Here is a 16,887-nt window from a genome sequence, read left to right as displayed (position 1 = left end):
GCTGTCCACACACTGTGACAAGGCTCATTTTGACAAAAACCAATGGCTCATCATGTGAAGAAGGCTGAGAGACCTTTGTTTTACCTTCTTGCATTTTGAGTTGTACCTTTGAGACTTCTGTGTTGCTCTGCACTTAATGATCTGCTAGCTTTTGGATATGGATCTTACAATGGGAAGTAGAGTCTGAGGAGAGTCTCAAAGAGAAAGGAGCAATTTGTATTCATCTGACTGGTACATGTTCGCTATCCTGACTTTGGCAAAGCTTTGACAAAAAGGATATTTTAAACAAGCCCTCTTCTTCTCTGGCATATGTTAGTAAAATACAAAAGATTTTGCTGTGCCTTATTAGAGAAATAATTTGAAACTATTTGAAATATGTTATTCTTCCAGGATGTCTGGGAGTTTGGGCCATAAGTTTTTGAAGAAAAGAAGCTGATACAGCATACTCAAGTGAAAAAACCAAAACTAATTCTATCATGCTGGCAGTTTATAGAGTATTGAGTGGTCTGCTATGGTGTCTACATGAACACTATGGAAATCTTACACTGATGACTCAGATTCAAGTACAACTGGCTTCCAATGAGAAAAATGTTCTGAGTTATTGATCCATAATCTGCAAGTGGGCAAGAAACAGAAATCAGACTTTCCTTCCAGCAGAACTGCTGTGGTTCTGTAATGCAATGCAGTTCTGAGTCCACACTGTTCAGACCCCAGTGGAATTTCCTCTCTATCCAGCTTTATTAGCCTTTCTCAGAAATTTATTTCTGGCTGCCAGAATTACAGATGGAGCCTGTGACTCGTAGATTTTTTTGCCCCTGCCTGTTGCACATATAGGGAGGTATCAGATTTCATGACTTCTCTTTGCAACTCCATGACAGCAGCTGCCAACTGAGGCAGGGATTTATGCCATCAATTTTACTTCATCAGTCTCCTAGCATTTCAAGCATCATCCATAGCACCAGATCGTGATTCAACTGCACTCATCTTCGAATCCATAATGTACATACAGGCTTAAACCCATCTGCAGTCTTACCCAGCATACCAACACCAGGACCACTGGTTCGCAGTAATCCACACTCCCTCATCAAAAGGGTCCTGAACATCTATGTCCCACGTCCCTGCAGCTGCACTAGCCCAAAACCACCATTGAAATAGTAAAACTTGCCTTCAGCTCCAGAAAAATAGTTCATTGTACAGTGCTTCCAGGTGGCTGGCTCGGGGACCTCAAGCTTCTAGTCATTGACACCTCCCTTTAGCAGCAAGATCCAGACCAAGGGTCAAGACATCCCTATGAACAGTGCTCTCTGGACACAGGCCAATGCATGCAGAGGGGCCCACAGTCTGTCCAGTTCTGTTTCCTGGCAAACTGGCCCAATTACTTGGCAGAAGAAGCCAAAGGGATTTTAGCTCAGTGACCAAAGTCACATGTCCTTATTGATCCAGGGGAAATGACCTACAAAGGAAATCATTAGTTTCCAGGATGATATCTCTCCAAAGCAGGAGCCACAGTCATACACATTTCAGCCCCAGAGCTTTCAGAAATCCATGGTCAAGAGAATGAATTATCTCACTGGGAGGCTTTGCTGAGGCAAAGCTCCCAGGGGGAGAAAGTAGGAAGGTGTAGGACAGTGATACATGATTATTTTGAGAAATGATACATAAGTAAAAATTGATTTCTAAATGTAACAACCTTTCAAGTATTGTGCTTACAGAACCCTAAAGAAATATTATTCCAACACAGGAGACAATATTTGGAGATCAGCCCTTCTCTTCCCAACCTTCATTGTCTGTCTCTGGAAGAAAAGCATTAATAGGAAACTCCGTAGGGCTGAACTCTGAACTAAGCCTACCTTCTCATTCAGTGCAGTGCACTGTAACTATGCTTTGGTCTGTGTTCTGGTAGTATTTGACATCACAGCAAGAGGGTGTTGGGGATCTTCTGGAGTGGTGCATAGGATCAGACAGCTGGTGATGTCAGCAGGCGTTTAACTGTTGAATGCGGGGGAAGGATGTTAGAGCTGGGATCCAAGACACACACAGGTCATGTGGAGTTTTACCTCTCCTGAGTAAAGCAATAAATACAGCCACAAACCAAGACAGTTTGTTACAGAAAATTTGATTGGGAAGAACTGAGTGAAGTCGTGTGGATATTGGTTCAATTCTTGACAAATTGGCTGAGCCTAGTGGATTTCAAGTAAGGCAGGCAGCCCAGCAGCAAGACTTCTGTGAAGTGCCAATTTTTATTCCCAGTCTTGAAAATACCAGTATTCTTTGCTAAGGTCTTGTGTGGGATGTTCACACCATCCTTCAAAACAGTTGGAGTTGGCCACCACTGATGAGTTTGGATTCTGGTTAGTTGGCTTGCTGGATGTTTTTGCCCTCCTATGTTTACAGTGATAGATTTTGATCTGTTTTACTTTCTTCTGCTGACCTTTTCTCTTCTCTCAATGTGTCTTTTGTTTAAGTTGAATAGGCCTCAAAATAAATGGATGCATTTGAAAAGAGTGTTTTTTCTGTTGTTTTTTTTTTCACCAGTGAGAGCAAAACTAGCTGGAGGTCCTACTTTTCTTGGAAAAGCAGTGTGAAAAAAGTTGGGAGCATGTCTTTTGGCAGGTGAAAATACATAAATTATTAAAATAGGCATTTTCTAAATACCTATTAAATGCACTATTATGTTATTAATAACCAGTCGAGCTGGTTTATTATGATTTTGAACCACTGATTTGTTTTTAACCTGGATAGCTTGGCCATCACATTAAAGTGAACTCAACTTTAATGTTTGTGCCATGTGCAAGTGATATAGCTGTATCAGTGATTTCCAGAGTTCACAAGTTTAATATATTCTGAAAAAAAATTATTTCAGTATTTCTTTTTCATGCTTCATCTTAGTCTAGAGCTGCATGTTTGGAAAGGCTCAGAGGAATATTTTCCTTCATTTCATTAATTACTCAACTGTTGAAAAATCTCTGTTATTTCCTTCCAAAAATATACTATGGAAGAATTAAAGTTTTAGGATACAATGGGAATGACCTACCTCAGCTGTTATTATAGAGGGTGTGCTGACTGGAAAAAAAAGGCTCAGGACATCACCTCTACACTCCAAATCTTCACACAAAAGAGGTCACCCCCAACACGTAAATCTATCAGTACCTAAGTTGTGTGTTTTGCTGCCAGCTGTATCTCCACATTACTGAGTTTCTCTGGAAAAAAAATAATTGGGAGGATGAAGGTCCTTGATACATCTCTGTATAGCTCCCTTACCAGGCTGCAGTGGAACAATGGTGTCAGGGTAAGATGGATATCACAAAATCACAGAATGCTTGAGGTGGGAGGGGACTTCTGATGGTCACCTGGTCGAAACCCTACTCAGGCAAGACTGTCTAAAGCGGGCTGCCTAGGACCATGTTTCCAAGGAGGAAGACTTCACACCCTCTCTGGGCAACCTTGTCAGTGCTCAGGCACCCTCGTAGTCTAAAGTGCTTCCTTTGGATTGACTGTCCGGTGTGTCAGTTGGTGTCCATCACCTCTGGTCCTCTCAACTGGGAACAAATGAAAAGAGCCTGGCTCCATCTTCTTTTGCAACCTCCCTTCAAGTGTTTGTACATGTTGATGAGACCCTCCCTGATGAGACCCAGCCTTTTCTTCTCCAGGCTGCACAGTTCCTGCTCTCTCAGCCTTTCATCATATGAGAAATGTTCTAGACCCTTCATTAGCTTAGTGGCCTTTCACTGGACTTTCTCCAGTAGCTCCATCTCCTTTGTTCTGGGGAGTCCTGAACTGGATACAGTACTCCAGATGTGGTCCCACCAGTGCTGAGTAGAAAAGAAAGGACCACTTCCCTCAACCTGCTGGCCACTCCTCCTCATGCAGTCCCAGATACCATTTGCCTTCCTTCTAGTGAAGGCAGGTTGTCGGCCCCTGTCCAACTTGGTGTCCACCAGCACCCCCAGTCCTCTCTGCAAAGCTGTTTTGAGCTGGTCAGCTCTCGCATGTGCTGGTCCTCCTCGCAGCATGCAGCTGTTCCTCCCTACATGCAAGACTTTCCATTTACCTTTGTTGAACTGCATGAGTTGTTGAATTGCATGTCAGTCCATTTCTTCAGCCTGTTCAGATCCCTTTGGTTGGCATCATGACCCTCCCAATTTTCAATCATCAGCAAACTTGCTGAGGACACACCCTCCCCCATCACCCAGATAATTATGACAAGATTGAGCAAGTCTGTCCCCAGTATTCTTTTCTTGGGTACATTGTTCATTATTGGCCTCCAATTAGACTTTGTACCACCGATCATCACCCTCTGGGCCCAGAAATTCAGTTTTCACTCTTATTCAGGCCATAATTCATCATCTGCTCTATGTGAAGTTTTTATGGGGAACAGTGTCAAAAGCAAGTCAAGGTAAACTGTCCATTGTCCTGACTATGTCTGTCAAGTGGTCATTGCATTGTCAAATATCATCAGATTGGTCAACTATTACTTTCCCTTGATGAGTCCATGCTCTTGGTCATCTTTTCCTACATGTGCCTGGAAGTGGTTTCCAGGATGAGTGGCTCTGTACCTTCCTAGGGCTGGAAATGATTCTGACCAGCCTGTAGTTCTCTGGGTCCTCCTTCCTGCCCTTTTCAAAGATACGAATGGCATTTGCTTCCTTCCAGTCCTCAGACATGTCTCCCAGTTGCCATGATTGTTCAAGGTTTAGAGTGGCCTCAAGATAGTATCAGCCAGCTCCTTCAGCACTCACCCCAGCAGGGCCCATAGACTCATGCATGTGTGTTTCAAAGGCTTTTCAAAGACTGCTAAGTAAAACACTCCTGTGCTTTTGGTCCCATCTTGTGTCATGAAGAATACAGAGAATAAATGTGTCACAACCAGCTGTACTTCTAAAATGCTGTGAAGATCAGAAGTCAGAAGCAAAAATGAAGTGGTATTAAGAAGCATAATCATTCAGGAATTCTTCCTAGGCTATTCAGGAAACCCAAGAAAAGGTGACTTCAACCCAGTCCTAAAAATGACAAGCCTGAAAACTTTACTACTCCAGCTATCTACCAAAGCATATTAAAAATGTTCTGCAGTGAGTTCTTCTTGTAGTGCTTCCATTTCTACATATCTGTGTTTTTTCATGAGAGCTTGCCCACTGTTTTCCCCTCTTACTCCACTGCCCTGTTAATTGCTCCTATAATCCCACAGTCAAGGCCTGTCCAAGGTTGTTCCCATGCTCTTGCAGTTATGTGGAAAGTGGGATAAAGAAAACTATCCCCTTTGCTGCGGCTAAGAGAGAAAGGAGCCTTACAATAAGGAATTGAAAGCATAATCCACCTTTTTAAGCAAAATATTCCTCTCTCAGGGACTAAAAATCACCTGATGACTCTGATAGACAGGTAAAACACTAATTTGTATTTAGCTGTGGTATATATATGATCTCAGGGAAGGGATCTTATAACCTTTCCATTGACTAATGCAGAAAAGATGAAGACTTGCTGAGGCAGTTATTAAGCCAGTAGCCCCTCCATGCTATAACTCAGTATGCTTTGGATGGTGAGATGGGACAAAGCCAGTGGAAACCAAAATTAGAAACCTTGTTTCTAAGTGAAGAAAGCTATGTTACCTACATAGTGGCGGGTCAAGAAAAGGTGAGGCCAGTTCAGCTAAATAGGGAGAAAAGTAATTTATTTAATTCTTTCTTCCCCCATAATTTTCGTGGAGAAAATAGAGGGATGGGAGCATTTTGGTGAAGAAGACAGAGACATCATTCTCTGGACTTCTCACTGATTTTGATAGCCTCAATATTGTGAGGGCTACAGATGCATTTGGATCCCAAAAGAGCCAAAGCAAGCTGTTTATTGAAGGGAGAAATTATACATATTCTTATCCTTAAGCTGGTGTTAAAAGGCACAAGTTAGAAGGCATTGATAGATAGCTTAATACACACTGCAACATATCCTCTCTTCAGTCTTTATGTCAAATGTCACTGTAATTTCTTTTTTAAAAATTTATTTGTTCTATGAATGGTTATTAAAAGACAGAAAGTTGAGATGGCCAGACTTGTTAAAGTTCATGAGATAGATTTTGTAGAGCTAACGGCGTAGTTTTCATTTTCCTAACTCCTCCAGGAGTTTTTCGTGCTAATTTACATCCCAGGTTCTATAAGGGAATACACGATTCTTCCCAAAATCAAGCTTTACAAAGAGTGTTCTTTCTGCCCTCTCGTGGCCACGAGCCAGTTTTGCATCGGCGAGAATTCCAGACTTGAATCGCATTTCGATAATTGCAAATGTCTTGCTTTTACTTTAGAGAGCAGACATAAGTGTTGTATCTCCAAGTCAGTTTTTATGAAAAATGCGTTTATGTATATCTTTCATTTGAATATAATACCTGATTATTTAGATTATCAAATTAATTACATACAATTCTTCTAGTTTTATGTCATAACCCAGAATATGAAGCTGTGACTTGCATGTTACAAGAAACAGTTAAAGAGCATTTATTTTCTAGCAACTAAAGCGATTTTAGTTTTAGGGCCTTTGTCCCACTTTTGGTCTGTTCACATGAAAATGTTTTATAATTGCATGCATCAGCTTCTTCGCAACTTCAGTGAATCTTCAAGTTATTTATAAATTAAATTGCACTCAGTTCCCATGTCATGTCAATCAATCAATCAGCCAATCAATCAATCAGTCAATCCATCCATCCATCCATCCATCCATCCATCCATCCATCCATTTATTCCACTGGAGTTACTTTAAATTTATCCCAGACTGGTGGCAGGATCAGACCACAAGGTCAATTTCTATTTTAGAAAGATCTTATGCATTGTCAGGGCGACCATGTATCCCTTGTATGAATAATGCTGTCCATGACAGACTTATAGAGCGTTGAATTGTTTCAGTTAAGGCTGATGTTTATCACATTTTCTGATAGTCAAGTGTCCAGAGACAGGACAGGTACATAATGCATGCACAGTGATTTCTCTCGTGCTTATTAGCTGGTGAGGGTCTGAACAAGAACTTCTGTAGCACACATGTAAGAGCATATAATGCAATAGTGATTTAAGAGAAAAGTATTATAAAAAACAAGAATAGATCATTCACTGTCAAATAATACTAACAAATGAGAATATTTTTCTGTTACGTGTTGGAAAATGGGGGAAAAAAACCATTACTTTACACATCACCTGCAAACGTTTTCCTATGTGCTCCTTTTCAGTCAGCCCAAGTAACTGTATCCTCATTTTGGTGATTTCTGGGGTAACTAAGAAAATCACTTCTGCACATGTGCCAGTGCCAAACTGTGCACCATCTGCACTTGGCAGCCGAGAGAAACAAGACCCAGAAAGAATTTATCATTAGTTGCACTTTTGAGACAAGGGTGGGCTCTGAAATCCTCCAGGCCACCCCTGGATTCATAGCATCTTATGCAGTATAAATATGTGCAAGAACACATTTGTTAGGAAACGTCTTGAAATACAGAACTTCCAGAAACATGCGGTGGTGGCTGAGCAGACACAGGAAGTACCTTCTGAAAACTGTCTGCTCTTTCCCCTCCCCTGCTCTTTCTGCAGACTGACACATCAAGAGTGATTCAGAATCACCTGGGTTCACATTTCTTTCAAGATTCCATAAGCCATATGTGATCCCAGTATAACTACACTATAGGTTGCTCTGGACTACCTCCACTGGTATTTATTTTCTTCACAGAAATCTAAAGTAAACTTCTGACTTTTCTTTCATAGCTGCCAAAAGAAATCAGCTGCTGAATTGGGCTGTACAATTTCATTTGAAATGCCTCTTGAGGGACAGGCAAACCTGCAGGTCTCAGAATTGATGATGGGTCTCTGAAGGCAAGTGGGTACTTAGTCAAAATGGTAACTACACTCAAAGACAAGCTCAGCACCAAACATATGCTTCTGTGTTTTTCTTGAGCTGCTCTCTGCAACAGCAGAGTTCAAAGAAAGTTTGCCTCCATTCTTTTACAAATAAATTTCTCCATATTGGCCATAGAATAAATTCCAAACACTTTTATTGCCCCAAGATGTGGTTATATTTTAAGTACACACAGAATTAAGCAGCTGAGAGAAGCAGATGATTTTTAAAAGTTCCCCTCTGTTCTCCTTCACTAATTCATCCAAATAGGAAGCGTTCCAGGTTTTGGAGCAGAGATTCCCCTGCATCCTGCAGACCCAAGTGAGGCAGGCTGTCCCCCTGCACCCCATGGAGGACCCCATGCCAGAGCAAGTGGATGCCAGACAGAGGCTGTGACCCCTGTGGGAAGCCTGCGGTGGAACACGTTTGCTGTCAGGACTTGTGATCCTGCAGGGGACCCACGCTGGAACAGTCTGTTCCTGAAGGACAGGACCTCATGAAAGGGACTCACACTGGAGCAGTTTGTGAAGATCTGCAGCCTGTGGGAAGGACTCATACTGGAGAAGCCCATGGAGGTGTGTCTCCAGGAAGAAGGACCCTACATTTGAGCAGAGGAATAGTGTGAGGAGTCCTCCCCCTGAGGGGGAAGGAGTGGCAGAAACATCACTTGATTAACTGACCCCAACCCCCACTCCCCATTCCCTGCACTGCAGGGGTGGAGGAGGTAGAGGTAGAGAATTTGGGACTGATCTTCCTTATCTTCACCCATGAGCATTTTGTTATATTTTTGCTTAACTGTCCAGCTGAAGATGCAAGTGATATGGTGGCTTTGGTAGGCACCATGTGTCCACCCTGGATCAGCCCACCACAAGCATCTCCACAAACTGTAAATCTGTTTTCAACTGAAAACTTTAATATAAAGCTCCTCAGAAGTATAAGATGTACTTTGAACCTCCGCTATGCAAACTAATTTAATGTTTTCTTTTATGTGAGGTGGAGCAGCTTAGGAACTAAGGGTCAAAACCCAAGCAAAGTTTTGATTTAGAGTATTCCTAGTAGTTGCCTCTGGTTTCAAACCACTTTTCATCTATCACTTGTTACCTGTACATGCACAAATGCAGTATTTGCAAAGAGCTACATGGCTCTGTGTGCCCTACAACACTCATATTGCATTGTTGCATGTCTGTGCATTTGTGCTACATAATGTGCTACATTATGCAGCATGTGAAGTTTAGCTCCAGTTTCTATAATTTAAACATTTATTTCAGTGTGGCTGAGGTATCAAATATATGTGAGGAGAAAGGAGAATAAGTGTTTTTCAATACAGTAAAATGGGAAGCTGCAATTGAAAGGACTGAAAATATTCTTTGTTCAGTTATTAGCTGTCTCTAGCTCTGTATGTAAGATCAACCCTCTGGGTTCATCTAAATTACTGAAATTCTGAGAGAATTTAAAGAAGGAAGTTTCTGATACAAGTGTTGCTTTCAACTCTGTATGTTAAACCATGAACTGACTTTTATAGTTTTGTTTTCCAGCTTATGCCTGTGATTTCTAATGTGTTGCAAGAGACAAAGAGCTGGACATCATTCTGTATGGTAATTGATAGGTGCGCCAGAAATCAACTGTTATGAGCATCAGAGATGAGATAAATATATTAAGTAAAAATGCTTCAAAGCCAGAGCAAGTGTCCTAAATATGAGAGAATAGGGGGAAATAGCTAAGTAGTCATCATGTTCCAGAAAATGGGAACTGTTAATAGCTCCTACCTACCTGCACCGTTACTGCTATTGACTAAGAAACCTTCTGCTGTTGCTAGTGACCTACTTTTGCTTGGTGAGGGACTTGGGATCAAAGTCATAAAGGTATATAAGGAAATGGACCTAAAGATTCTTTGTGAATTAACAGTCTTGTCTTAGCCTTGCACCTCACAAGCTTGAAGAATCATAGAATCACCAAAAAAAATTGGGTTAAAAAGGTCAGTCCTCTGGAGATCACGTGGTCCAACCTCCTGTTGAAAACATGGCCTTAAAAGAAATAATTATCTGCTGAGGTATGCCAGTACTTGGGTGCCTCTGAAAATTTGGGATGTAGCAAAACAAATTTTCCTGTGCAAGGTTTTTCTGACCTATGTCTGTCTTAACCACCTGACTCCTTTTTTAAGACCTGCAAACAATGGAAACAACCTCCTGTTTTTCATTTCACTTTATGCACTATCGGCATGTTGGGGGATGGTAATAAAAGGATGGAATGAACTTGAATAGCATTTAATACCTTCTGGTTTTAGAAATCTGTCATAACCATATGCCTTTTTTAATATTTCAAGTACAATGGTTCCCTACAGAGGTATCTGAGTTTTCTGAAAGCCATTCTAGAATATTTCTTCTACCAGTTAACTCTAGGGATCTAAGTGGATAATTTGGATGACAGCTGTAAAAGAAACCCATTTTTTGTTGGTTTTCACTAAAATTTTAATTGGATACAGTTCTGAGTAAGGCCATAGGACTGACCTTCTGGCTAATCACTGCATAGGAAACATTGTGCAGAGATATGAAAAGATGAAAAAATGTATTTTGCCCCATCCATTGTTCTTGAGATAAAATACGCATAAGGATATTGTAACCCTCTCTTTTCTTTCCTAATAGCACAGATTTTTCTCATCCAAACTCTGTGCCACAAAAGATCTGAGTGGCACTAGCTGAGACCCTTCTACATTATATCATCAGGAGAGCAGCACAAATGCAAATCAGATATCTATGGTTGTCAATGCCAGATGTAGTTTAGTGGGTGGCACTAATGAAAGCATTTCCAATTCCTGCTAATGGGTGCTCTTAAACTCGGGGAAATTTTTAAAATGTCTTGCTTAGGGTTTGGAAATTTATAGTGGTCTGTCATGACTAAGGATAGCCCAGTTGTCATATTTTAAAGAAAATGCAAAAGGCAATTGCAAAAGCAATTGAAAAGAATCTAAGACTGACAGATTTCAAATGCCAGATTCACAAGTCTGGCTCCTTCTGAGGGTAAACCAAAAATGTCACTTTACACTCCACTAAATCTGTCCAAATGATATATTGAAATCAACCCCATGATGAGCCTTTGGACTTATAAATTAATCAGTACATTGTCAGCTGTCTTCTCTATCAGCTTAAGTCAGAACCTAAAATAAGCCAGGTGTTTTCACATGGAGACTTTAATAATAGGCATAAATATTACTTGTATGGCAAGGAAGGCTGGGAGCTCCTGAACCCTACAAGAATTCTTGCCAGTAAGCCTCAATAGTCTGTCAATTGATTTACTTGTGTCCTTTCCTTGCTTTTTCCCAGTTCATGAATAATATCTATATATGGATAATAAATAATCCAGTGAGGGATAGCTAGAGCAATGTATGTTGCCTGTTGTGCCCCTTCTCCTCCTGTTGCACTATACAGTGATTGTTTTCTTGGCTCATGTGCTCTCAAGCCAAACAGAAATTTTGCACAGCATAGCATAATTCCTACTTTATGTACTTTTCACCTAGCAGTTCCTCTGCTGAGGGAAAATAAATCAAAAACCATCTCCTGTATCCATGCCATGAAGTTTGCAATAAGAGGACAGCTTAATTGTACCCGGTGCTGGGCCAATGTTTGGGCTTCTGCTTTCCTCCCACAGCAGCTATCATTAATGTCAATTGATGTGTACCCTTTCCCTGTTGCTAGGTGATACATGCCTTAAAAAGGCAGCTTCTATTGCTGTTCAGGGATTCTCACAAATCTTCTTTGCTTTTGGTTCACATGATGTGCAGTGAGGTTTGCAGGACCAGAAACACAACTGAGAATTCAGGACGTTTCCTTCTGCTGTCCATTTGACTGTAAATCACTTAACGATCCTGGTTTTCCTGACTAAAGAAAAAGTGACACTTGTTCTGGTGGTAGGCAATGGTAAGACTTCATCTTTATAGCCTGGGTCTTTGACTTTCCCCACACACAATTTGTTGACCAGTGTCCTTCACCATGGACTTGGCTGCTGTACCCAAGTGTTATACTGCAAAACAGGTCTTTCACAAGTACTTGTTAGGTAAAGCATCTTCTGAGGCTCAGAGAGAAGCCCTAAGATTGGTTTGGGATTCAAAAGGTGTAATCTCATTGGTGTTTATCTGTTTAGAATTTCCTATCTCTTTGTTATTTCAGGTATGAGTGAGTAGAGAGGATAGATATTCTCAGGACTATAGTCTGATTCCTTTGGATTGAATTAGATTCACCAGGCACAGGTTGAATAATGTTGTATTTCCAATAGCCTCATTAACTTTGTAGAGGAATGGCAACTCAGCCTCTGTCCTGTCTATGAATTTATCTGATCAATTTGGTAGGTTTTTTTCCCAGGTTCTTCTAAAGGTATATGGAACGATATCTGGTTACTGGTTACTCAGCATAAAGACTAAGACAAGAGACAGGAGAAGTAATAAACTCTCAGATACCCAAACCTTGTGGAAGAGGAGGTAACAGGACAGCAACAAAGAGCAGAACTCCTAGATCACTGCTTGATGGGACTTGAAAGGAACCACTCAGTGCCTTGAGTAGGTTCAGCCAGACACTGAATGGACACTGCATGGACACTGTGAACATGTGTGTGTATGATCTGATAGCAAATCTCAAGCCAGGCTAGCGGGCAAGTAGAATGAGTGGTCTGATTGCCAGCACCTGAGGAGTCAAAGGGGCGTGGAGGTCTGAGGGCTAGGAACTGGAGAGAGACACGTTGTCTGGTTCCAAGCTATTGAACTGACTGAGCATCAAAGGGCTGCTGATGAAGGGACCCATTTGTGTGTGTGATTCTAATGTCAATTTAAATTTGGACTAGCTGGTGAGCAGAAGAAGAGGTGTAGGAGCCAGCTACCAGAGAGACAAGGCCTTTCAGATTTATATCTAAGATGACCCATAAAACCCAGGAAAAGTACTTTCTCAACACTTAATTTTCTTTAGCTGCATATGACACAAATGCTATCAGCAGTTTTGATTGTGCTTCTGATTGTTATTCACATTGTAGGCTTCTTTTTATTTGAACCGTGCATCTTTATTCATATTATGCTTCTTTTAATTCTTCTTAAAATGCTTTAATTTATACAGCCATTGTTCTGAAACTTGGTTTTACAACCGATAGGACATAAGTAGCACAGAAATAAATAGAATTTATACTACACTGCCACTGAAGTAATCTACTACAACAATCACTACAATTATAATTGCCTTATATGTCAAGGGTTTGCACAGAATAAATATATTATGCATACATGAAGGCAGGTTTGCATTTCAATTCACATATGTTTCCTTTTCATGACCTTTAGTTTTGAAAACACATTGCAGCTTTTCCAAGTCTTTCAGATTCTGTCTTCATAATTTCATTCCAGTATTAACGTAACTGTTAAAATTCATATCCCTAAAAATACCAGACAAACAAAACAAAAGCTGTTATAATTAGGTGAGACAGTGAGAAAGGAATGAAAGGAATCGAATTAAATGAGAGAGAACCTTGGCTTCTGATATATCAGTTATCTTTCCTGGCCTGAACTTCTGCTTTATGCCTGTGTCAGATGGAGGTCAGGGGTAGCCAACTGAAACTTGGTTACAAGACAAATGGGCAGTTCCAGTAAGGCAGCAGTTAGGATAAGAAGGACTGTTATTGAAGAGGTGGTTTAAATTATTCTCAGTAATGGACAGGAAATAGTTTTCCTATCCTGAAAAAAATTCTGAGATGTCATAAAGAATTTTTCATGTTAAGTTGGAATGAAAAATCAAAATCTCAAACACTGTCTCAGCAAGAAAATATGAAAAAAAAATAGGCTCAGATGAGAAAAAATAATTTTCAGAAGGCTGCTATTCAGCTTGGAATTTTGTCCCTTTTTAACTTTAATTTGCATAAATTTAGAAAATGGAAGAGTAATTTTTAGGTAAGCTTGTAATTTTATAGTGCCGAAACGGGATATTTTGATGATTCTGAACCTTCTTCACCAAAGCTGTAACTTTTCAAAGTGAAACCTGATCTAAAAAAGCATCAAACCTAATCCTGTCATATGAATATTTTCAGATTTGGCTATTTGGCACCTTATCATTAGAAAAGATTTTATAAAAAGATTCTCTACTACTTTTGATGAGATTTTTTGATTTGATGAACTGCAATCTTTCTTTTGGCAAATTGAACTCACGTTGAAATGCCTAGGAACATTCCTAGAGCAATTCTAGCTGTGTTTGACCATCACTAACCTGTGATTTAATATGCATTTTAATATATGGCTTGAACACTTGTGTAACATTACCTGGTTCAGATTCCCGAATATCTCGAGGCAGATTGACAGCCAGTGACTTCCCAAATCTCTGTGGCAAATTAAGAAGTGATTGACTGGAACCTTTAACAAGTGGAGATCTCCCAAGCCTGTGTGATACCTTTGGAGCCTGATAAGTGTTCTCTCCAAAAGCTCTTCCAAATCTCAGGGGCAAATTAGCAAATGGTTTAATGCTTCTTTCTTCTGGATAATTTCTTCCAAATCTAAGCGGTAAATTAGCAACTGAATTTGGCATCTTGTTTACTGTAAAAGGGTTCATTTTAATGATATTTTTTGATCCCCAGTCTTCCATTTCTTCAAAATTGAGACTCCTCTGCTTTTCTTCCAAAATATTATCTTTAATCTAAAGAAAAATAATTTTTAAAAGGATATGATCATTTTATAGGGCATTACTCCAGCTACCAATCACACAAAGTACTCAATTTCATACCTCCTTAGAAAGCTGCTGGGTAATGGTCCTATTTTTCTGACTATGCAATGTTTTTTTAGTTGTATTTGCTAAGCTCCGTTGTAATGTGAGCTCCTTCATATGCCGACATTGTCCTGCTTACCTTTTCAGAACTCTGACCACAAGAGCACATCTCCATATCAGTATCAGCAAATGGTTCAGCTCAAATGGTGTCAGTTGGAAATATTTCTGGGCACAGGTGCCAGCACCTGTGCAATCAGTTAAGGGTGGACAGCAGTTGCTGTCAGGTCCACATTTGCAAATATCACCACCTGAAGTTGTCTGGAGGGGAAGATGCTGAATATATTTAGTGACTTAACACAAACCCAGACTCTTACTCATCTGGTTTGGATGAACAGGAGGATGGACCAAGCTACCTGAAGGTATAGCTCATTTGTTTCTAAGCATTGGGTGGATGCTTTGGACCCAATATCCATCCAGGCTAACAGACAGGGAAGTGAATGAAAAGTATTTGGGTCAAGATCACATCATGCCTGTTCTGGCCTTGCAGCATAGAGGTTGTCCTGGGCTTTAAGTGGCTTTAGTCCTCCACTAGTACACAAGATGCATTGGGAGCTCCTGGGCTCCAATTTCTGTGCAACCAGCACAAAATATACTTTCTGTATCTATGCTGACATACAGTGAAGAACTGAGCCTAGTCTATTACCTGTCTCCTGATGTAAAGAGCAGCTATTGCCTGAAAAACAGCTTTATCAGTATGACCCTTCGTATAGAGCAGTGCTCTTCCCTCGGCATGTTGAAAATCACTTACTTTTGTGACAAAAATAAGTTTCCAAGCCTTAACAGCAAATATGTACAAATATGGATTTAAATTTCTGTTAAAGACACAAATGCTACTAATCCTAATTTCACTTCCTTGTCCCTATTTGACTTCCCTGTGAGTGTCTCCAGTTACTGGCAGAGGAGAGGAATGAGCCATTCTAGTTTATACTTCATGATTAAAACTTTAAATAAACTATCCCTCTGATTGTACCTGCATACACCTTCTGGAAGTATATAAAAGACAGTGAGCTAAAGTCCAGAGGATTTGACTAGCATAATTGAAATTGTATTTTGTTTTGAAGGATGTTTATTATACCAATGATGATAAGTCAAAAAGAGAGGTTGGCTCCCATTTCCTAGGGAGTATTTGCAGGGCAGACATGAAAAATAATAGAGATGAAGTGTGAAAATTTCATTTGGCACCTATTGAGACATAATAAATGTGCAACCCTGCAAAGAAATTTTTACAGGCAATTTCCAGAGTAAAATTTTAAGACCATTAACTATATTAGATTTAAAATGTTCTCTGTTTATCAGTATTCTTTGAGTATTACAAGCATGCCGTTATTAATTTTGGATTAATAATCTCTTTGTTGTATTATGTGCATAAAATGCCTGACAGGAATGTTAATTGAGGACCCACTGTGTAAGAAACATTTCAGAAAAAGTCTCAGCCTAATCACAGAGCTGTATTGCAAGAAAATTGAAACACACAGTATGTGTGTCTGAGCAAATGAATTTCTTGAAAATTCTTTCAACAAGCTTTTTCCATACTGCTAGTGCTGTAATGCTGAATGCTGTGGAATGAGTTTAGGAGAGCCCGTGCCAAAACATCCAATGTACTCAGGATCTGACCCACAGTTCCCCAAATAATGTCATAGCAATACAGGTCTTACCTCGTAATATTTATCATCATCTTCTCTGCTCTGCAACCTGGACTTCATTGGTTCATTCAGGCACATGCTGTTTGATATGAGAAAGATCACTGTAGCTAAAGCAAACAGAACAAACTTCTTGGTTGAAATTACTTTCATTTTTCTTAAGCTTACTTAGAGAGCTCAGAATCTGTACAGAAAATAAAACTGCCATCTTTTTATATAATCAGAAAACAAAAAAAAAAAAATTCACCATGACATCAGTCTCTAAAGCTCCAATTCCCAATATTAATTAGGGAAGTAATTTGAATGTATTTGAAGAATGTTGGGAATTTATTTTGTGAAGCTTTTAGACAACATAACTTCGTGTTAGGGACACGCTGACTTTACAGATATTTTCTTCTGGTGAAGTATGTCTTAATTAGCTAATTTTGAGAGCCACAACAGTAGGGATATACAATAGCCACAATGCTCCATCACTAGTGGACAATCACCTTGTTTCTTTCTTTTGTACCAATGTCCTCAGAAGGACTATAAAAAGAAGCTTTCCTCATGTAAGCATTCTTCTGGACCACAAAATGCTTGTTTATACTTATGTACACCTAGGAACATTG

General features: G+C 39.9%; 1 protein-coding gene across 1 annotated transcript; it reads right to left on the bottom strand.

Moving 5' to 3' along the window:
• Positions 1 to 12,787: 12,787 nt before the first annotated feature.
• NPVF (neuropeptide VF precursor) lies at positions 12,788 to 16,467 on the bottom strand. The gene is made up of 3 exons (XM_010399024.3): positions 16,295 to 16,467; positions 14,141 to 14,510; positions 12,788 to 13,263 (listed from the first exon to the last, which is right to left on the bottom strand). Exons 1-3 carry the CDS (start codon positions 16,430 to 16,432, stop codon positions 13,256 to 13,258), a joined length of 516 nt encoding a protein of 171 aa, XP_010397326.3. The 5' UTR covers positions 16,433 to 16,467; the 3' UTR covers positions 12,788 to 13,255.
• Between the last annotated feature and the right edge of the window lie 420 nt (positions 16,468 to 16,887).

Source organism: Corvus cornix, chromosome 2, assembly GCF_000738735.6.
Source record: "Corvus cornix cornix isolate S_Up_H32 chromosome 2, ASM73873v5, whole genome shotgun sequence".
NCBI lineage: Eukaryota > Metazoa > Chordata > Aves > Passeriformes > Corvidae > Corvus > Corvus cornix.
This window is presented reverse-complemented; position numbering and strand designations above follow the sequence as displayed.